This window comes from Capricornis sumatraensis, chromosome 19 (genome assembly GCF_032405125.1).
Source record: "Capricornis sumatraensis isolate serow.1 chromosome 19, serow.2, whole genome shotgun sequence".
Classification (NCBI taxonomy): domain Eukaryota; kingdom Metazoa; phylum Chordata; class Mammalia; order Artiodactyla; family Bovidae; genus Capricornis; species Capricornis sumatraensis.
In genome coordinates, this window is record NC_091087.1 from 27400001 (window position 1) to 27422872 (window position 22872).

At 46.1% G+C, this 22872-nt stretch overlaps 2 protein-coding genes across 3 annotated transcripts; both read left to right on the forward strand.

The window, feature by feature from the left end:
• Positions 1–148: 148 nt before the first annotated feature.
• GDPGP1 (GDP-D-glucose phosphorylase 1) lies at positions 149–9055 on the forward strand. 2 transcript variants are annotated; one of them, XM_068991460.1, is made up of 3 exons: positions 149–287; positions 6291–6347; positions 7811–9055. In XM_068991460.1, exon 3 carries the CDS (start codon positions 7820–7822, stop codon positions 8975–8977), a length of 1158 nt encoding a protein of 385 aa, XP_068847561.1. In that variant the 5' UTR covers positions 149–287; positions 6291–6347; positions 7811–7819; the 3' UTR covers positions 8978–9055. The 2 variants fall into 2 exon arrangements, with proteins under 2 accessions (XP_068847561.1, XP_068847562.1); XM_068991461.1 differs by lacking the exon at positions 6291–6347.
• A 4164-nt stretch (positions 9056–13219) lies between these two features.
• On the forward strand, positions 13220–19226 carry NGRN (neugrin, neurite outgrowth associated). Its single transcript, XM_068991298.1, has 3 exons — positions 13220–13425; positions 13803–13913; positions 18215–19226. Exons 1-3 carry the CDS (start codon positions 13262–13264, stop codon positions 18801–18803), a joined length of 864 nt encoding a protein of 287 aa, XP_068847399.1. The 5' UTR covers positions 13220–13261; the 3' UTR covers positions 18804–19226.
• Positions 19227–22872: the final 3646 nt, after the last annotated feature.

Here is a 22872-nt window from a genome sequence, read left to right on the forward strand (position 1 = left end):
TGGCAGCCGTGGCGGTCTTGAGCGGAGTCCGGGGAGTGTTTGGAGCCGGGATTACCGAGAAACCTCGTGGCTCGCTGAGTGGCCCGTGGCGGTCGGCTGCCATCTCTGCCCAGCGAGGGCTTTTCCACCCGGACGTTGCCATTCGTCACCTGCCGTACTAGTTGCAACCCTCATGCCACGTCTGCAGAAATAACCATAACCTTGCTGCCTGCTGAGGCTGTTTATTGAGAGCCCACCGAGTCCCAAGCGCTGTGCATAATTAGCTTCAATTCTTAAATCTTTGCAAGGTGAGTTACCGTTTTCCAAAGGGGGAAATACAAAGGCTCACTGGAGTTCAGTGACGTGTGTGTGTGTCTGTGTCTGTCTGTGTGTGTCTGTGCGTGTTACCATACCCTCCTCCAAGGGATCTTCCAGCCTAGGTATGGAACCCACCAAGTCTAGAGACTTGTCTAGACTCGAGCTTTTTAAAAAGCTGTGGCTCCATTCTAAGGCTCTTTTCAAGGATCCCCACTGCTGTACTCCTCTCCCCAGCCTGCATGCTGCCTGTGACCTGCTCCCAGACTGCGTACTGGGGGAGTAGGAATTGAAACTGAACTATTTGCTCTTGTCCCCTCTCAACCTCTAAGACAGTGCTTGACATATGCATGGTACGCTCTCAGTTTGTATTGGATGCATGCATGAATGAGTATTCCGAAAGCTAGGGGTTACAAGCTACTGAGTGAAGGAGGTAGTGAGATTCATTTTTTATTGTTGTTTTCTACTTTAATACGGTATAACAGACAAAATATAGTTCTTGATTCTTTTAATTCGTTCCACTAGCTGATCTTTGTAAAGCGAGCTGATCTTTGTAAATACGAGCATGTCACTCTGTTTAAAACGATTAAGGAGTTAAATACCCAAACCAACCCCATGTAATTCGACTTCAATCCCTCTTTCTCTCTCTGCCAGTCTCCTCAGGCTTTCTGGGTTTCAGCCATTATGGGTTCTCCGTTCCTCTTCCATCTTATCCTCAGGGAATCCTTTCCTGATTTCCTAGACTAGATTAAGAATCTGTATTACATTCACAGAGGATCCAGAGCTTTCCTTGACAGCGTCTGTCATGTTTGCCATCTATATTTACACGTGTGATGATTGGATTAATGTCTTTTTCTCCTGCTAGACTGCAGGCTCCATGAGGAGCAGTGGGAATCATGATTTTCAGACACAAGGTGTGGCAGTTGTTGAGTGAATGCTTTTGCTGAGTAACTTTAATTTTCCCAGCACTCAATAATGATCAGGTGATCGTCGGAGAATGACTCATTGTATCAACCTGTGAGTCCCACCACTGCTGAAGTATTACCTTCCAGAAAGTAGAGGCTGCAGAGCAGTGGGAACACCAAAGCCAGTCAAAGCGACTGGAGTGTAGTCTCTTGACAATAGACTCCTGTCCAAGAGAGAGTTGGTCTTCAGTTAATAAAAGGCAACAAACAAGAAGCTGCCTGCAATGCAGGAGACCCAGGTTTGATTTCTGCATCGGATGACCCCCCGGCGAAGGGATAGGCTACTCACTCCAGTATTCTTGGGGTTCGCTGGTGACTCAGGTGGTAAAGAATCCGCCTGCAATGCAGGAGACGTGGGTTCGAGCCCTGGGTTGGGAAGATCCCCTGGAGAAGGGAACAGCTACCCACTCCAGTATTCTGGCCTGGAGAATTCCATGGACTGGATAGTCCATGGGATCGCAAGTCACACTTTCTTTAAACGAACAAGAAGCTGTCATGGTGTCTCCTATGCTAGGCTAAGAAGACAGAACACCAACCAGTGAGTGCACATCCTTGGACTACAGGGTGAGACTGCGTCTTTTCATGGTGAAGGTCTGGGACTTGATACTGCCCCGCTATAGTGGGCCAGCTGTGATGTAGATTGCTCAGCCACCTCACTTTACTTTGAACCCTTCTTCATTGACCAATCTTTTGATTATAATTTTGCTTCCTGGTAAATTTTTGTACAGAGGAAGGCCTATAGCAACCAGCCACCAAGAACATTTTGTGCTCTTTGCCATGTTTCTCATTATAAATGATTAAATCAGCATTCTGAGTCATCTAGCAGTCTCTGGTGAGCTTGCTTAGCATATTGTCCTTCCTGTGTTCAATGAACCCTTGATAACTGATAAAACTGAGTGACTGATTAAAAATAGCTCCTGGTGTTTGTTTTCCAAGACATTTCTTTGCCTGCTTGTCATATTATTTCCCTCTTCCTCTTTCCCTTGAGACATTAGATAGTGTGGCCACCAAGGTGTGTCTGAGGTGGTGGTGGTTTAGTTGCTAAGTCAGGTCCGACTCTGTGACCCCATGAACTGTAGCCTGCCAGGCTCCTCTGACCATGGGATATCCCAGGCAAGAATACTGGAGTGGGTTGCTGTTTCCTTCGGGGGATCTTCCTGACCCAGGAATCGAACCTTGGTTTCCTGCTTGCTTCCCTAAGCCACCAGGGAAGCCCATGTCTGAGGTGGTACTGTTTGCTCTGAGACTTAAACGAGACAGGCGTGTGAAGACACTCTGGGGGAAGGGTATTTTAGACTGAAAGAAAGCACCAAAGCCTTGAGCAGGAACAGGTTTAGGAAGAGTGAGGAGCAGAGTGGGTAGGGGGAAGAGTGGTCTGAGAGGAGGTGAGGGTGAGACACAGATAAGGCTTGAGAGCCCAGAGCCCATGCTGTAGAAATGGGTTTTGTTCTAGGGGCTCAAGGTCACATCATCCCTAGTGAATGGAAGAGTCAGAATTCAAACATCTTGTCAGCCTCCAAAATCAGATCTCTCACCTGCTGCCAGGATGATACCCACCACACAGGCTTGTTGTGAGGGTCACCTAAGTAAACGTGGAAAGCCCCCAGCCCATGCCTGTGTTCCCTTCCTCCTGGTTTTCCTATGAAGATTCAGTCCTGTCACCTGGTCACTATGATTTGTTATTCTCAGGTGTTCCTCTTTATTTCTAGGTATTATTTTTTGCCTCTTAGTTCACTTGAATATCTTCCCTGGTGGCTCAGATGGTAAAGAGTCTGCCTGCAGTGTGGGAGACCCGGGTTCCATCCAGGGAAGACCCCTGGCCACAGAAATGGAAACCCACTCCAGTTTTCTTGGAGCCTGGAGAATCCCAAGGACTCAGGATCCTGGCCGGCTACAGTGCATGGGGTTCCAAAGAGTCAAACACGACTGAGTGACTTCAGTTCTTTCTTTCTATTCTTTCACTTGAATATCAGTACAACCATACCCACTTTCTATTGATTCTGTTGACTGATATGTCTTTATTCATATTTTTAGTCTTTTGGTACCATCTTGGCCCTGGGTCCTTGGTCCTAGCCCCTGGGTCTTAATGTTATTCTAAATTTCTGTCTAGCCCAGACTTCAACCTTGAGCTCCAGGTGTGACTGTCCAGCGGCGTGCACCACTTCTCTTGAATGCCCAGGCGACATCTCAAGCTCAGTAATGAAAGCTGATCTCTCGATCTCTCCCTTCCGATAGTCACCTGTTCCTGCCCGCACCCCATCTCCACCCTCTCCATCTCTGTAAATGCCACTGCAGGGCCTGGTTCCCGAAGCTGCGTCACTCCCAGGTCTTCCTTTTCCCTCAGTCTTCACAGTCAGCATGTCAGCAGGCCCTGTCTGTTCTCTTTAAAATATGACCCATATCCCCAGCTCCTCCTAACTCTGTTGCCATCTGTGTTGTCTAGTCACCTCACTGCTCACTTGGCCACCAGAGTGGCCTCCACAGTGGTCTCTGCTTCCCCTCTGCTCCCCTACAATCCATTTTCCACATAACAGAGAAAAGTTTATAAAATATCAGACAGTCCTGGACTTCGTGGGTTCAATCCTTGGTCAGTGAAGTTCCACATGCTGTGTGGTGTGGCCAAAAAATAAAATACCAAATGATCCTTCTGTTTAGAACCTACCAGTGATTTCTTACTCCATTTAGAATAGAATCCAAGTTCCTGTCCATGATGCATAAGGCCCCGCAGCTAATCTGGCCTCCACCCTCCCCTCCAGCTTCTCTGGTCAGGGGGGTCCTCTCCCCTTTGCCGGCCATACCCCAGTAACATTGCCTCCTTTCTGTTCCTAGAACAGGCCAACCAGCTGCCTGCAAGACTCGTGGCCTTGGACTTCTGGTTTCTTTTGCCTAGAGAACTTAGCTCTTCATTGTAGGCCTCTTCTTATCCTTCCTGTCTTAGCTCAGTGTCACATCCCTCTTAGAAAAGTGCGATGCCCTGATCCCACCGCTTAGTCACCCCGTTTTATGACTTGTTTCCCACAGAATGCTGTCACCACAGGTAGTTAATGTTTTCCTTTTGCTTATCATCTAACTTCATCCTAGGATGTAAGTTCCATAAGGATGTGGACTTGGTTCTCCTTATTTGCTGCCATGTCTTCATTGCCTCATACGCAGCAGTTACTTCCTAAATACTTTGATTTTTGTGGCTCAGCAGAACATGGACCAGGGTGCACAGAAGAGGTGGCCCTAGATTGTCAACAGTGGGGTTGAAGTGGGTTGATTCTGAATGAATGAATGAGAGACACTTAAGTGGATGTTGTTGAGCTGCTCAGTCGTGTCTGGACCGCAGCATGCTAGGCTTCCCTGTCCTTCACTGTCTCCTGGAGTTTTTTTAAATGCATGTCCATTGAGTCAGTGATGCCATCCTACTTAGGTTTAATTCAGTAAATTGTTGGATTTCTTAAATCTATTTTGAGAATCACTTAAATTGTTTTGAATTGTGGCAAAGTACACATAACATGAAATTTACCATCCTGACATTTTAAAAATTCGGTTAAAAAAAAATGTAGCATAAACTTTAAAACCTTAACCATTTCCGAGTGTATAGTTCAGTAGTATTAAGTATGTTCACATTATTTGGTAGCTCAGTCTCCAGAACTTTTTTCGTCTTGCAAAACTGAAACTCTGCACCCATTAAACAGCAAACAGTTTCTCGCTTCCCCCTCCCTCCAACCCTTGGGAACCACCATTCTACTTTCTGTCTCTATGAATTTGAGCATTTTTTTTTTAAGTTAATTTACTTATTTGGTTGCACTGTGTCTTAGTTGTGGCATGTGGGATCTAGTTCCCCAACCAGGGATCCAGCCTGGGCATCCTGCATTGGGAGTGCAATGTTGCAGCCACTAGACCACCAGGGAAATCCCAGAATTTGAGCACTTTAGGCACTTTATATAAGTGAAATCATAAATAACTTGTCCTTTGGTGACTGGCTTATGTCAGTTAGCATAAAGTCCTCAAGGTTCATCCATGTTGTAGCCTGTGTTGGCATTGCCTTCTTTTTAAGGCTGAATAACATTCCATTGCCTGTGTAGGCCACCTCTTATTTATCCATTTATCTACTGATGGATACTTCAGTTGCTTCCACCTCTTAGCTACTTGAATAATACTGTTCTGAACACGGGTGTATAAATACCTCTTTGAGACCCTGCTTTCAGTTCTTTTGGGTATAGCCCCAGAAGTGGAACTGCTGTATCACATAGTAATTTTATTTTTATTTTTTTGAGGAGCTGCTCTGCTGTTTTCCATAGCAACTGTATCACTTTACATTCCCACCAATAGTGCCTAAGGGGTCCAATTTCTGTATATCCTTGCCAACACCTACCTGTTATTTTCTGTTTTTGATAGTAGCCATCCTAAAGAACGTCAAGTGGTATCTTATTGTGATTTTTATTTTATTTCCTTACTTAGTGATGTTGAGCATCTTTTCATATGCTTGTTGGCCATTTGTATATCTTTGGAGAAGGGTCCTAGACTCAGTTTTATTTATTTATTTATTTTTATTTTTACTATATTTTACTTTACAATACTTTATTGGTTTTGCCATACATTGACATGAATCTGCCAGGGGTGTACATGAGTTCCCAATCCTGAACCCCCCTCCCACCTCCCACCCTAGACTCACTTTTAATAGAATAATTTAAGACTTTATATTTTACTTATGCTTAGTAAATTATGCATAAATTATGCATAAATTTTTATGCTTAGTAAATTCAGTATAAAATTTAAGCTCAAGTTTAAAAAAAATGTTTATTGTGGTAAAAAAATGCAAAGGTTTTAGCATCTTAGCCGTCTCTAAGTGTGCAGTTCAGTCTTGTCACCATCTGAAACATCTCTGAGCGTACAGTTCAGTCGTATTAAGTACATTCACATTATTGTGTTGCCGATCTCTGGAATATTTTTACCTTACAAAACTGAAACTCTGTACCCATTAAACTCAGCTTGACTTTTAACAAAACATTGTTTTGTATGTTTTTCTGTTTTATTAATGTAAAGTTTCTGGACCAGCAGAGCTGAGGGTGCCCAAGCTTGTTCTGAGGCGACTCAACTGAGGTAAGCTTTCTTCTGAAGTCCCCTGTGGACCAACAGCAGGTCATGTCCCTGACCCCTTGGGTCCCCTGGGCTTCAGGGACCCAGTGGAGATGAAGACTGACACCTATTTCCACCTTAAAGAATTGGCTCTGGGCACTCATGATTGGCCATCCTCACCCAGGTGGTTGTGTGCATGGCCATTTGGAATTACTGCACAATAGTGGAAACGCTGTTCCCGTAAAAGGAGTAGTAAGCTTTGAAGCCAGGGGCGCTCTCAGGCACTGGAACACTGGTGCAGTTTTCTGGAGGGCAGTTTGCCAGACTGTGTATTGAAAGCCTGAGCCACGAGCCTCTTCTGAACCCATGGTCAACTAAGATTTTATTTTAAATGAAAATAAAAGTATGTACAAAGATAGATACACAGGATGTCCATCACAACATTGTATATGATAGTAAGAAGTCAGAAAAACCTAAATGTATAAGAGTTAAAGATCAGTTAAAAAAAAACAAGTTCCAGGACTTCCTGGTAGTCCAGTGGTTAAGACTGTGCTCCCAGTGCAGGGGGCATGGGTTTGATCCCTGGTTGGGGAAGTAAGATCCTGCATGCCTCATGGCATGGCCAAAAAAAAAAATTAAGGTCTATCTACATATGAATATGAAGCTACATATATAAATTGTGATTTTTCCCTTGGCATTGGAATAAGTGTTGTAATTTATCTGCATTTCTTCTCTCCATTAAGAAAGTTTATTCATTATGTGTAATTTTTAGAAAGAAAGAATTTGATTTATATCTTTAATTCAGCAAAAATGTATGCTAACCTGCAGGTGATAGAATTGTGAGTGATTTCTGTGTTTTCAAAATATTTTACCAAAAGCATATATTACTTTTGTAATCAGAACAAAGAGTAAAGTTCACTTAAAAATTAAAATAGGGGAGTTTCCTGGTGGGCTAGTGGTTAGGATTCTGGGCTTTCACCGCCATGGCCCAGGTTCAGTCCCTGCTTGAGGAACTGATCCTGCAAGCTGAGTGGCACAGCTAAATAAATTAATAAATAAAACAAATAAAAATCTCACATGCCACAACTAAAGATCCCACATGCCACAACTAAGATGGAAAACCGCTTGTGCTGCAACTAGGACCCCACACAGCAAAATAAGGAAGTAAAAATACTTTGTGTGTGTGTGTTAGTCGCTCACTTGTGTCTGACTCTTTGCAACCCCATGGACTGTAGCCCACCAGGCTCTCCTGTCCATGGAATTCTCAGGCAAGAATACTGGAGTGGGTTGCCGTTTCCTTCTCCAAGATAACCCAGGTCTCCTGCATTGCAGGCAGATTCTTTACCATCTGAGCCTCCAGGGAAACCCCCAAAAAAGATTTAAATAAATAAAAATACATAAGTAAAATGTAGTGAGTTTATTATTAAAAAATAAAATCTTTAGAAATGGGATGGCATCATGTATTTTTCACCTTATGATTGTTTCAGGTCAGCCCCATGGCTATTCCACATGCTTCAAATGAAACTTCCTATTTGCTGCCTCCAAACAAGGAGGACTGGGAAGGGCAGGGCATTCCTGACTTTGTCTACGGGCAGGAGGATCTCGTGATGGAAGGGGTTCAGTGGCCAAGGGGTGCACTCAGCCTCCTGAACACGCCGCCACTGTCTCACTTTGACTCTGCCCTCTGCTCAGCCTGGAGGCAGCGGATGGAGCTGGGGCTGTTCCGCTACCCACTGGGGGAGCTGCCAACCCAAACCCTCCCTGGGACCGTGGGTTTTGTGGCTCAGCTGAACGTGGAGCGAGGTGTGCAGAGAAGGCGCCCCCAGAACATCAAGAGTGTGAGGCAGGAGTTTGACCCTGAACAGTTTAACTTCAACCAGATCCGGCCAGGAGAGGTCCTTTTTCGTCTGCACCGGAAGCAGGATTGCCCCGGCACTGTCCAGCAAGAGGACATCCTGGTGGTGATCAACGTCAGCCCCTTGGAGTGGGGCCACGTGCTGCTGGTGCCCGAACCTGCCCGAGGGCTCCCCCAGCGCCTGCTGCCCGGGGCGCTGCGGGCCGGGGTCGAGGCTGTACTGCTGAGCTCACACCCGGGCTTCCGCGTGGGCTTCAACAGCCTGGGTGGCCTGGCCTCGGTGAACCACCTCCACCTGCATGGCTACTACCTGGCGCACCGGCTGCCTGTGGAGGGGGCCCCCAGTGAACCCCTGGACCCTCGGGGCCATCTGCATGTGCTCCAGGCCCTCCCAGCTCCCGGCTTCCTCTTTTACACCAGTAGGCCAGGGCCTGACTTGGAAGCCTTGATAAGCAGGGTGTGTCGGGCCACTGACTACCTGACTGACTGTGAGATTGCACATAACTTATTTGTCACCCGGGGGGCCCCTCCTGGAAAGACATCATCTTCCTCAGCTCTCTCGGGAGTCCGGGTCATTCTGTGGCCCCGGAAGCCCAGCTTTGGGATAAAGGAAGGTGAGGCATTCAACGTTGCCCTCTGTGAGCTGGCTGGGCACCTCCCGGTCAAAACGGCCCAAGACTTCAGCAGCCTGACAGAGGCGGCCGCTCTGGCCCTCATCAGAGAATGTCTGCTGCCCCCAGCCCAGGCAGAAGATGTGCGGGCTGCGCTGGTGGCCTTGATAGCCCGGGAGGAAGAGTAATCCTCCCAGCAGTATTCTAACTGATCGGAGAACTGTCCATCGTGGTGCTGTGAGCGCGTTCATGAATGCCTTCTCACTGGTTTCAGCATAAGGGGAGGGATAAAGAACCGGTAAGTTGTCTCTTTAAGGAGGGAGATTGTTGGAATAAATGGCATGAATGAGCCCTCTTGGATGTATCTGCCCCTTTTCACCTTGCTTCTTGGACAAGCCCCAGGGATGTCAAATCTGTTACTAAGAAGGGAGTATGTGCAGGAGTTACATGCTCCTGACTCTGTATGCTGACTTTAAGTGTTAGCAAAGTGATAGTTTATCACTTGTTCTGTTCTTGCCTCTGCTGGTTCTGCCTCTGCCCACCACTGAGTTGTGTTTCTTCATTCTGCTCCTGTATTCATCCCCTCCATCCATACACTGTATTTGTAGGACATATTTTGCCTACCTGGGCACCTCGAATTTCCTCCAGCCCAGTGCTGAGCTAAGTGTTCTTAAGGTATCCTCACAACTTGAGTGTTGCACATCCTTTTAATAGCCACATTTAGCAGATGAAGAGATGGAGACTGACAGAAGTTTAGTAACCCATCCAAGGTCAGGTAGCTCAAAAGTAGTGGAGTCAGGATGGCGACACAGGCAGTCAAGACACCATGAAGCTGAGCTGGGGCTGTGCACCTGTGACCATCATGTTAAAGTCTCCTTGAAATGAGGCAGAATACACATCACAACCCATTTCATAAGAAAGTGTAATCTTGAAATTCCTCTGAACATTTTGGTCATCCTCAACGTGCCTGTTTTTGGCAACTGCAGTAATTTTAGCTCAGTACCTCTCTCTACAAGCCTTTGCAAGTACAGGCTCTAGAAACATCACTTTATTTTGCTTGCTTACTCTGAAGGGAGTGCAGTGACCATTATAGCAAAGTGGACTTTGAGTGCTTAAGGTGCTGAGTCCAAATACCAGGATTTCCCCAGCTTTCCCTTAGGACTGATACTCAGAGGAAAGCCTTCTTCTGGTCCCAAATAAATCTTTACACAAAAATTAAAAGATAGGTTTTCTTTATGGTGGTACTTCTTAGCCATGTATACTTTGTGAATCGTCAAGAAAGGGATTTATGGAAGCCTTTTCTAAGCTTAAATATGGAACTTGGGAGCTGCTTTGTACCCAGGGCCCTGGGCTTTGAGCACAGTAGGACCATAAGAAGGGGTGATCCAGCTCAGGGCCTCTCCACCTCTTTGCTTGCTTTTTGCTTGTTTATATGTTTGTTTCTTGCTTTTTGATGGAGGGTCTCTTGTCCTAAGGGGTGTTGGACTTGAGCTAATGGGAAACCTTGAGTTTTAAATTGAGGGGTAACAAATTTGCATTTTAGCTGGGATGGATGGATGGATGGATGGATGAAGGAGGGAAGACAGGGAATCCAATTAAGATCCTGCTGAATGCTGGCAATTCAGGCAAGCAATGATGATAGTTCAGGTACTAGCAACAAAATATTTGTCTAAATAGTGAGAAAAGTGTGCGTCCTGCAAGGCAAGGGACTCCAAAACATTTTAAGGAGGAGGTAATAAAGTATCATACACTGAAGGAGGATCCAGAAATCTAGGAATCAGGAAATGTCCATGTCTTTTTAAAGGAGAGAAAAATTTTAAGTGTTCTTTAGATGTAGGCACATGGTACAATCTTAAAGTGACAAATTTGGGCTGAGTTTGGTAGAAGTGGCAATCAGAAGTCAAGAGTGGGTGCACCTCAGGAAGAGATGGCGATGGTGAAGGAGCAGTCTGATAAGCACCTGAAGGGCACGTGTCCTAATCACGGCTGTCCCTCCCAAGTGCCGAGACCGTCCAAGATGTGGTTACTAAAAACACTGAAGGAAGACAAGCAGATATTCATCCCAAACGCTGAGGTGGCCTAATTCCAGGGCCTTGGCCTGCGGGTTCAGGAAAGGATGGGAGTGGGACTTGTGTGAACTGGTGTGAAAAAAAGGATAAGTCTGTCATGCACTGGGTCAGCTGTGGCAAGAATCCACTCTTGAGTGCAGTGTGCTTAATTGCCCTTCCACTGCCAGTTCCAGGAGCAAGGAGGAGGTCCCAGAGGCCCAACACCTGGGAAAGAGCAGGAGCCGGCTGAAGGGCCGTCATGAGCCACCAGCTGAGTCTAGCACCGATAGGGCTGATAGGTCTTCAGCTTTTTTTTTCAAAGCGAAGTTACCCCTAGTGCTTCCAGCAATCGCCCGTCACAAAGAAAGCTCAGGTCACGGCCAGCTCAGCTCAGCTCCTGCACCCCAGAGTGCTGTATGGAGTGATGCTGGATGAGTGGGGCTTGTCAACAAATCTAACATTGCACAGGCACCCCCACAGACCCCAAACCTAGTGGAAAACATCCCATTCTGTAGTGGAAGTTTCTGTCCTTAAGGAACATCCCCTTAGAACACCACAAAGGTCCTTACCCCCATTCTTCTCCCCTCAGAGTCTAAGAGGATGGAGCTGAATACCTGGAAGACCAGTGAATCAGAAGAGGAATCTGAGGAGGAGAGTGTAAAAGGGGAAGCTGCCATCCCTTCTAATGCTTTTCAGCAGGCACGCTCAAAGGCTGACTACAATACATTTAGGAACAGAGTTCCTTTATACACTGTAGCCAAGAAAATACCAAAGAAAATTGTAACCCCAGCTGAGCCAGATGTCTTAGAAGTTGGGAGGAGAAAGAAGGCAGAAAACAGGTAACTGTCCCCTGGACCCCCTCACTTGCCCAGCTCGAGAATAACCCTCTGCCATTCTGCAGTTGGGCAAGGAATCCAAAGTTTTCCCTTCAGCCTGGGAAAGAGGACAGGAAATACAAGAGATCATTAGTCTTTTGGTACAACAAAATCCAGAACCATTTGCGCTGGCTTAATTTAGAATTTCAGCACATTTATATCATCCTGGTCTTTCCCAGGTGGTGCTGCTGGTAATGAACCAGCCTGCCAATGCAGGAAACATGGGTTTGATCCCTGAGTCAGGCACATCTACTGGAGGAGGACATGGAAACCCATGCCAGTGTTCTTGCCTGGAGAATCCTAGGGAAAGAGGAACCTGGAGGGCTACAGTCCATAATGTTGCAAAAGAGTTGGACACGACTGAAGCCACTTAGCACGCATGGTCTTTCCTTTAAGTGGCTTCTAGAGAGAATGAATCTGTGGGCTGTCTCTTCATCTGGGTGTCTGGTACCGCAGAGTCCTTTTCTCTCTCCCTGATTTCTGCTCTTCCTCCATTCCAGAACCCTGGCCATCAATCTGACCAACTGCAAGTATGAGAGTGAAGCACCTAGCTCATCACTCAAATGACTGGGCATCAGAGGATATTTAGGGTTGCAGTTTTCACTCTGAAGACCGTTCTCGCCATTTGCTCGCAGCCCCTGGATCTCGTTCAGTTCAGTTCAGTCACTCAGTGGAGTCCAACTCTTTGTGACTCCATGGACTGCAACATGCCAGGCCTCCCTGTCTATCACCAACTTCTGGAGCTTACTCAAACTCATGTCCATTGAGTCAGTGATGCCAACCAACCATCTCATCGTCTGTTGTCCCCTTGTCTCCCGCCTTCAATTTTTCCCAGCATCAGGGCCTTTTCTAGTGAGTCAGTCCTTTGAGTCAGGTGGCCAAAGTATTGGAGTTTCAGCTTCAGGATCAGTCCTTCCAATGGATATACAGGACTGATTTCCTTTAGGGTTAACTGGTTTGATCTTGCAATCCAAGGGACTCGCAAGAGTCTTCTCCAACACCACAGTTCAAAAGCTTCAATTCGTTAGGCTTACAACTTGTCATCTCCGTCCTTCAAACCTTAGCCTAGATTTACCGCTAAATCTGGACTCGGTGCAGCCCTGGGCTAGAGGTCATCCAGGCGACAAGAAGTCCGTTTCCTAGAGGAGTCCAGTTCCCACAGCTCGGGGCTGTCGCCATCAGAGAACCGCTGAGGGGACGCCCTTCCTGTGACCGTGGCGGAGACAAGCCGGCCTGGGCAGCCCTTCGGGTAGAGGGGCGGCTCTTGGCCAATGAGCTCCTCTTTAAAATTAATCGCGTTTGGCAGGAGCGTCCTCTCTCTCATTCTGGTTCCGGGAGTTGCAGGGAAAACACCCGCCCTCGCCCCGCCCCGCAGTTATTATCAGAAGGGCTGGGCCACAGAGGGGTTTAAACCCAAAAGCCACGCCCTCAGCCTGAAGCCGGAAGAACCGCGACCTCCCCCGCTTTCGCCCCCGCGTACTTCCGGTTCTGTCCCGGACTTCCGGTCCTGCCACTCCGCGGGTCGTGAAGGGAGGGGATTTTCCTAAACATGGCGTTTCCCCTGAACGTTTTGCTGGGCGGGCGTGTCTGCGCAGCGGTCGCTCGCTGTGGGTTTGCTACCCGAGGGGTGGCCATCCCGGGCTCTACCGGCCGAGAACCGGACCCCGATTTCGACTGGGAACCGGAGGAGCGAGAACTGCAGGAGGTGGAGAGGTACCGGCTCCTTCCCGGGCCCTCAGCCTGAAGCAGGCCTCGGTCTGGGCGCCCTTGTCCGCGCCCGGTTGGCGCTGGGCGTCCTGCAGCAGCCCTTCTCACCCGTTTTTAGGGGCGCAGGGGCAGGTGTTAGATCCTTTGGGACCACAGGTCCTTTCACCAAGGATGTATTTCATCACCCGACTAAAGAACTCAGCAACAGCTTATGGGCTGCTGTTCTTGGTGTTAGACTTCTGGGGCGGTGTTCTGGCTGGGCGACATGGCCAGGTAGTGTTTGCAAAGTGAAGTGCGCTGGACGCTCTGTGACTGACCCCAAGGCTCGTAAACCACCCATCTAGCGTCTAGGCATGGTTTCTGCCATTGGTTCTCTCCCCCAGCGCCCTGAAACGGCAGAAAAAAGCCATCCGGTTCCAGAAAATTCGAAGGCAAATGGAGGCGTCAGGTGCCCCGCCCAGGACCCTGACGTGGGAAGCCATGGAGCAGATCCGGTAAGACTATTAAAATTTTTGTTTTGAATACATAGTACATTACATGTGGCTCAAAATTAAAGCAGTATAACTGCATGTGTGTTGAGAAGTGTTAACCCTCCTAGTCTCCTGTATTTTTAATAGTTTCCTTGTGTCACTATCTAGGTTTCCTTCTGCACATTACAAGCAAGCTCATGTGAATGTAGAATTTTATTTTCACTTTCGTAGTCTCAAACAGAATTTATAAATAACTTTTCTACACTTTACTTTGTTCATTTAATATATTCCGAAGATCTTTCAACTTCCCAAGAGAGAGCTCCTCATTCTCTTTTGTAGATGCTTAATAAATTGTAGTTTATATTACTGGTCTTTTATGGTGGGCATTTGAATTGTTCCCACTCACTCACTGTAACAAATAGTGCTCTAGTGTGTACCCATCAATGTACATATCTGCCAGAAGCATTAGACACATTCTCAGAAGTAGGGTTGCTGAAGCCAAAGGTAAATGAATTTGCATTTTGATAAATATTGCTAAATAGTCTTCCAAAGGTCATGTTCCATTTTTCTCACCAGAATATTTCTGGAGTTGAGACTTAGAATAAGGGGGATTTTATAGAGATGATCAAGATTTCATGAGCCTACAACAACTCTCTTCTGTCAGCTTCCTCTCTTGTCTTGAATGCCAGCATTTTTAACCCTTCCATCTTCTTACCTGTCACCTCCCCTTTGGGGATCATTAAATAATCTTTTTATTTCAGAGGAAAATCAGGCCATTAGGTAAAAAGTTGTTAAAGCTTCTTGGACTCCTCCTTACCTTCCACTTTCAGTCTTGTATTCTAGTCATGTCACTGGGGAAGTGGCAGTACTTCACTTGTCTAGGACCAGTCCTCTGGGTGCTCTAGGTCAAATCCCTCCCTAATTCCTCAGGTACCTTTTTCTGTCAACTTTTCCATGTTGTGCGCTGGGCTCAGTCTACCTAAACAACCAGTGCTGTGGCTGGACCAGCTGTTGTGTCTTAAGATTACAACATGCCCTTCAATGACCTCAGCTTTGGCTGGGGATGGGTGGAAGTTTATTACTTACAGGACTTGAAAATTAGACAGCCCACCTGAGGCCACACAGCAGGGCCATGGCTAGAGAGAGTTGCAAGGGCCTGGAGTTCTGCTTTTACTGGGTTTGAACGCTGGGGCCTGAGTTTTTTTTTTTTGGGGGGGGGGGTAGGGTTTTTGAGGGCTCACTCTTAATTGGCGAATTCAGTGGGAATTTAAAGCACAGGAAGAGAAAAAGCACGTGGCCCAAGTGGTTAATTATTGAACTCAACCATGATCTCTAAAACAAAGGTGCCTCAGTGGGGTGGCTGGAGCCTGGCTTTTTATCTAGTTGTGTGGCTGGCAGTGTGTTTATTGAAGACAGCCATCTTCAAAGTGCGTGCCTTGGCAAGCAAAGCTTAAGTCAGTCACTTGGATTACAAAAAAAAAAAAGGAAACCCAACTGTCAAGTTTACTCTACACTCCCTCCTCCTTTAGTTCCCTCCTGGCTCCCTGCTGTCATTTTTGTTTGTTTGTTTCATCATGACAATGAAACTGCTCACAAATAAACCAGTGACTTCCTCAGTGCTAGGCATAACTGACTCTCAACACTTTAGCTTGTCTAATACTTCTCAGCATTTGACCTTGTCTGCATTCTTGAAATTCTCCCTTGACCCTTACAGGTTATTATTGTTCATTAATATACAGATTATAGTTCAGGGAATCTAGCTGATGACTGCACCCTGTTAGTTATAACTATCACTGGGTTGAGCTTCAAAATTTTGAGCAATGAAAATGTGCTCATGGTGTTCTGCTGCTTAAAATTCTTCATTGCTTCGCTGTTCTGAGATAAACTCCAGAATCCCTAAACGAGACATGGTCTTGAACCAGGGGACCACTCACCTCTCTTCGTAGGACTGGTTTTCTGTTTGCTCTCTGGGCTTCCCTTCTTCCTCCGACACCTTAAGTATTGTAGATTTTTACAGTGTGCCCTAGGGCTTTTATCTCATTTTGCATATTTCCCTGCCAGATGCCAGGTGGCTTCAACCACTCCTGCTTTTGGCTTATGACTTCCAGTTTTCTCATGTCCAGGCCACGTTCTTCTGAACTCTGTAGTCAGTTGTTCACTAGACATCGCTGTTTGGCTGTCGCACAAGTTCCTCAAACTCAACATGTACAAAATAGAATTCATCATTGTTCCCTGACAATTTCACTCTTCTATTTTTGCTATATCCCTGAATGTTCCCACCAACTACCTACTCAAAAAATACTGACTCTCAACCTGTTTCTTAACCCAGTATTTAGTTCCTTACCAAGTACACCTATTTGGCTTTCTTAAAGTATTTCTCAAGTCTCTCTCCTCTTCTGCTCTCATTGTCCCTGCCTGAGTTCAGACTTGCCTGAATTCCTGACAGCCTCTTGCCTGATCTTTCCACCTCTGGTCTTGTGCCAAAATTTACTGTTACTGAACCAGGTAACTGAACCACTTTCGTTTACCTGATGCCCAGCAAGCCAGTGCTGAAACCTTGAGGTCTGCAGCAGAGAAAGGGTTTATTCACAGGCAGCCAAGCAAGGAGACTTGAGAACAAATCTCAAATTGGCATCCTTGAAGGAGGAGAGGGTTAGAATATTTATGGGGTAAAGAAGCAACAAGGGGGACTTCCTGGTGGTCCGGTGGGTAAGACTCCACACTCCCAATGCAGAGGACCCGGGTCCAATTCCTGGTTGGGGAACTAGATTCTGCGTGGCACAACTAAGACCCAGGGCAGTCAAATAGATAGATATTAAAAAAAGAGAAGCAGGGTGGTTTGAAGCTTCAGGAAAAGTTATTGATGCTTAGAAAAAGGTGAAGTAATTGGAGCTCTGCACAGGGGTATCTGAGTTATGTGGTTCTTCATGGGATGCACGTTCAGAAAATGCTGGGCACCATTAGCATGATCTCAGGATGGAGATTTTGGCCCTTGACAATGAAAGGGCATTCATTGAACACTTACACAGGCCCAGTTGAATGGTCAGGGGTCTCCACTGGCTTGAGCTGGGCAAAACTAGCCCCATGGCCTGAACAGCAACTTAAGCAACTGTCACTACACTGACCCCTGCTCAGAAGTGTTGTCTACAGGGGGCAGTTAAAGGAATCGTGTGAGATAACTGTCTAGGCTGTGAAGCTGGGAGGGTATGCACTTTGCAGGAACAGTTAGCGCATGCTTGGTCAGTGAAAGCGAGTTACAGGTTATTGTTCATTAATATACAGGTTATAGTTCAAGGATACTAATTGATGACTGCACCCTGTTTCATTTTGAGCTTCAAAATGATTTGCTCATGGTGTTCCGCTGCTTAAAATTCTTTCTTTGTTCACTGTTGCTCTGAGATAAACTCCAGAATCCCTAAGCGAGGCATGGCCTTGCTCCTTCTCCCACTGTCACACAGATAGAGCTCTTCCCGACAAAGGGGATGTGCTGCTTTGTATTTCACCTGCTGCCTGCTCTGCCATCAGTTCTTTGACTCCCTGTTCCTCTCCTCCCCTCTCCCAGCTTCTTACAACTGCTCATGTTTTCAGACCAGCGCTAGGGTAGACTTCCTGAAGAATTCTTAGGCTGCCCCACAGGTGTGGTGCTAGCCTGTCCCTGCCTCACCCTCCCTGGTTCTCTCATAGCATCCTCTGCTGAGATCCTTCTCATAGTGTTGCTGGTTTTGCTGGGTTAATACATTTGTCTCCACCACCAGATTGTATGTTTGTTGTTTTTTTTTAATGAATGTCTATTTAGGGATAGGCCCTGGGCTGAATATTTATTATACAATCAATAATTTATTAATAGCCAATTTAATAATCAATTTATTACTCAGTCAACGCAGCAGTCTTTTCTTGCTTTGTTTTTTAGCTGCATAGTGGGGCATGCAGGATCTTACTTCCCTAAGCAGGGATCAAACCTGCCTGCATTGGGTCTTCCAGCTCCCTGCATTGGAAGCACGGAGTCTTCATCACTGTACCGTCAAGCATGTCTGGATTGTATGTTCTTTGAAGGGAAAGACCGTCTTGCATCCCGTGGATCTTCCTGGGGCCTGTCATGCAGTGAGAGGAATCCAGTTGACATTAAATGACTAAAAGTAGTTGGGTGTTGCTGTCGGCACAGAAGAATTGGCTGCAGACATTTAGTGGTACAAGACAGAGACTGTGTTTGCAGTTTTTCCAAGCCTTCTTCTTTTCATGTATTAATCACTAGTGTTACATAATCTGTTAACTGTTGTGATAGGCGATGTCTTCACAGATGGAAAACCTGCTTCTTTTTTTCACAGGTATTTACACAGGGAATTTGCAGAGTCTTGGTCAGTTCCCAGATTGGCTGAAGGCTTTGATGTCAGCACTGATGTGATCCGAAGGGTTTTAAAAAGCAAGTTTGTACCCACATTGGAACAGAAACTGAAGCAGGATCAAAAAGTCCTTAAGAAAATCGGACTTGCCCGTTCGCTCCCGGAGCTCCCAGGCCCTGGAGATTCCTCCAAACCGCTTTCTGCAGGCCAGTCTGTATCAGGCTCTTTGCTGTTGCCTGGTGATGAAGCCTCATCCAGAGGCCATGGTCACAGCACAGCTTTGAAAGCGATTGAATTGAACACTCAGAGTACAAATGTAACAACGGGACAGACGGAAAGGAATAAAGGAGCCCAGGGCCTGGAGGCGGGGAAGAACTCTGTGCCTGTTGCTGCAGATCACCCTCCCAGCACTTGTAGGGGCGCCAGAGGAACTGACAGTGGTGGATTACCCAGTGACAAGAGGCTGGAAGAGCTGAAGGCAGGGGAGGTAGGTGACCAGATCTTCAGCAAGAGAGTCGTGCAGAGGGGACGAGAGTTCTTTGACAGCAATGGGAACTTCCTGTACAGCATCTGAGCCAGAGATGTGCCACGTGACACACAGCTGGGCGAGTATATTTGGTTCTGCCTGGATTTCTGTGCGTGGATTTCCACCTTGGAAGTGGGGCGGAATGATGAGCCTGTAATGTGGGATGAAAGGTTTGAATCTGACAAAGGGCAGAGGACTCACAGGGCAGATGTGTCCGGGAGCAGGGCAGTGACCCGCCAGGTAGAGTCCAGCTTCCTGGAGCACAGCCCCTGCTCTGACCCACATGCATCTTCAGGATTCACCCTTCTCCCTTGGGCTGTCCGTGTGTTAAAAAACCTGTATTGCATGTGTTGTTACAAGTTTCTGTGATACTTGAAGTATATTTGTGAGGAGAGTAAGTTTGTCTTCTCACCTCGTTTACTTCTTGATTAATGAACACTTAACAGTTCTGGAACTGCTTAGTCAATTGGTTGTCCTCATTATGTGCAAAATAAAGCAAAATGAAGCAGTCTGTTTCGATTGGTGCTCTGTGGGATTGGGAGGGTTTGTTTACTTGGGAAGGGAAGGGAAGAAAAACAGAGCCTCTAAATGTTGGGAGAGAAATGTGGCCAGAGATATCGCCAGCAGAGGGCTCTGTGCTCATCAGCCCTGCTTAGTTACAGACTTGGACAGTTAAAAACTGGCCATTAGGCCTCCCCTAAACACTATAAGTCTAAAGTCGCTCTTATAGTTGCTGGGGCCCTGAAGATCAGGGTGTGGGGTCTGTCCAAACACAATAAATACAGGGCAGGCACAGGCTTTACAGGCTCTCAACATAATCTCCAGCCACTTCCAAAAGCTTAAATAGAATCTTATTTTACAGTTTTCATCAGATTTTTACAAGGCTCTTGTGATCTAGACAAGAACAGATAATAGATGACTTACAAATTTGGTATCCAGGGTTTTTGGATATACCCACAGCCATGCAGCTGTGAGTGAGGGACAGCACAGAACTGGGACTTGAACCCAGGTCTCACTGTTTAGGTCTTCTTAAATTCCTGGAATCCAGCATTGCCTGGCATGATTTCTGTTAACTCACTGATTCTTTTAGAAATAGTTGATGAATATAATCACCAGAAAGTGATTATCAAAAGACAGAGACATATCCAGGCAACATGAGTCCAGCGGTAGTTCTCAACAATGTCTCACTTTAACAATTTACCAGCAAAAATAGGCTAGTCAGAATTTAAATGTATGCAGAATGTTTTTCTAATAGAGACGTAGATATCCCAACCCTGTCATTCATGTATCTTGTTGCTATTTCAGATGTCATTAATAGCAATTATAATATCACTGATTGCTGTTAACTGGAGCATTCGCTCGGTATAAGTGGGCAAGGCCCTATCACATGCCAGTCAAAGTTAGGGGAATCCAGGTTCTGGTAATAGAGTAGTGGACACACAAGGCCCTCGTCACTGCTCTGTCACTTTCAAGTAATTTACAAACAAGTATTTTTATGATTTAAAAAATAATTTGCCATGAGAACCTTCGAGCAGCAAAATGCTATTTGATTGCTTAAACAGGCATTTCTAACGCCTGCACATCATTTGACTACGCCCTTTCCCCAGGGGGTTATGAAAACAATAGAAGCTTTTATTACTAGCTTAGATATGTTTTCAATTTACCTCATCCCCTAGCATCCTAATGCTCACTAGCTTAAATATTTTGTTCTCCGTTGTAAATGCCAATCTTAGGCTTTTGCGCCTACTAGTTCGTTGTGGGCAGGTTTTCATTTGGCTGGATCCTTACCATTCAGGTCTCAGGTCAAATGTTACTTTCATAGGCCTTCCCTAATCACCCTAGTCTAAAACAACTCCCTTCATGGTCTAGCTATCCGCACACCCTGTTTAATTTTTCCCAGTATTTGAAATGTATTAGTAATGTATTGGAGAAGGTAATGGCACCCCACTCCAGTACTCTTGCCTGGAAAATCCCATGGATGGAGGAACCTGGTAGGCCACAGTCCATGGGGTCGTGAAGAGTTGGACACGACTGAGCAACTTCACTTTCACTTTTCACTTTTCATGCATTGAAGAAGGAAATGGCAACCCACTCCAGTATTCTTGTCTGGAGAATCCCAGGGACAGAGGAGCCTGGTGGGCTGCCATCTATGGGGTTGCACAGGGTCGGACATGACTGACGTGACAGCAGAAGCAGCAGTAATGTGTTATTTGTCATCACCTTCCTTGCCCCATTAGCAAGTAGATCCCATAAGGGCAGGAGACCTGTCTGTTCATTGCTGTAGTTCCAACCGGACGTAGATTTTTTTTGCAGAGTGGCAAGTGGTATTTTAGTTCCATGACCAGGGGCTGAACTCATGTCTGCTTAAGTGGAAGCACGGAGTCCTAACCACTGTACCTCCAGGGACTTCCCCTAATACAGATTTCAATATTGGTTGAGTGAATGAAAAAATGGCTGGGAAACCTTACATGTGTACTCATTTGCTTCAATATCCAACTCTGCGACCCTGTAGACTGTAGCCCACCAGGCTCCTCTGTCCATGGGGATTCTTCAGGCAAGAATACTGGAGTGGGTTGCCATACCCTCCTCCAGGGGATCTTCCTGACCCAGGAATCCAACCCAAGCCTCTTAAGTCTCCAGCATTGGCAGGTGGGTTCTTTACCACTAGCCCCACCTGGGAAACCCAATCTATCAGCCAATTCACAATGGCAGAAAGTCCAGCCTTTTACCTTTGCCTGTCAAGAAGGCCTACACTTCCTACAGGTCAACCTGTCCCTGCTCTATACGGTCAGAGTCTCGGATCTTCACCCACTGGCACTGAGGTGTTTGGGGATACTGTCATCCTCTCCTCCCTGGTCCCTCACTGCCCCAGCCCAAGCTGGGAGGCTGGACAGGGGAATGGAGAATCCTTGGGCAGGGGTCAGAGGACTCCATGGTGCCCTATCCCCAGTCCTAGTTCTGGACACAAAGGACTTTCACATCACTGGATGAGGGGGAGCTGCATTAGGGGGCATAGGTGGGGCATCTGTGGAGGAGGCAACAAAAGACAAGATCCCCAAGCTGGAGTGAAACAGACTGTGGCTGGAATGGGCAACTCAGAGCAACTTTGGGGCCAGATTCAAGAAGCTAGCAAACATGATAGAAGGGACTAAAGTCCCTGTGACCTGGAGGGTGTATATGTCACTCATCTGTGAAGGGCAGCTTCCTTTCTGTGCAGCTGAGATTTGATCTAACCAAAAGGGAGGGGGTGAGAGGAAGCTCAGTGAAAAACACTTGATGAGCATAAAAGCTTTGTATTGTATTTTTTTTTAAGTTTTCAAATATTTGAAAGCAGAATATTGTAATGCAATGAACCCCTGTGTACCCATCACCCAGCTTCAGCATTTAACAAAATGGCCAAACTTTCTTTGTTAACATGCATGCCGCAACTAGTTTTCAGCCACGACAAAAAAAAAAAAAAAAAAAAAATCCCACATGCCACAGCTAAAGAGCCTGCATGCCTCATCAAAGGTCAGAGACCCCACATGCTGCAACTAAGAGCCAGTGCAACCAAATAAAAATAAAAATAGCAAATTTGAGACGTATTATTTCATCTGTAAGTACTTCAGTATGTGTCTCAGAAATAGGAACTCCTTTTTAACACAAGACATACGAACCATTTCTGTACCTTGAAAGTTTTAGTAATTCCTTATTATCAGCTAATATTCTGGTTGATTTCTTTGAATTAGGATCCACACAAAGTCCACACATTGCAATATTGTACTGTGTCATGTCCCAGAAGTCTTTTGATTTTAAAGGTATTTCCCCTTCCACTTTCTTCTCTTTCTCATTTGACAAGTTATTTGACCCATAAAATTTTGTGCATTTTGGATATGCTTGATTTTATCCTTATGGTGTCTTTTATCACGTTTCCACTACCTTCTGTATTTCCTATGAATCGGCAGTTAGATCTTGAGGCTTGATCAGGTTCAATTTGTACTTCCTACGCATCTCACCAGGAGATGAGTTTGCGATGTCATGATTGGTTAGTGAGTTAGGTATTGTCAGCCAGACCTGTCCATTATAATGTCTCTCATAAGCTTCTTAAAAACAAACCAAACCCCCAACAAGGTAGATA

Coding starts and splice junctions, on each gene's coding strand:
- GDPGP1 (XM_068991460.1), top strand. CDS start 7,820: ATGGCTATTCCACATGCTTCAAATGAAACTTCCTATTTGCTGCCTCCA.
- NGRN (XM_068991298.1), top strand. CDS start 13,262: ATGGCGTTTCCCCTGAACGTTTTGCTGGGCGGGCGTGTCTGCGCAGCG. Junction 13,426..13,802: donor GAACTGCAGGAGGTGGAGAG/GTACCGGCTCCT, acceptor TCTCTCCCCCAG/CGCCCTGAAACGGCAGAAAA. Junction 13,914..18,214: donor GAAGCCATGGAGCAGATCCG/GTAAGACTATTA, acceptor TTTTTTTCACAG/GTATTTACACAGGGAATTTG.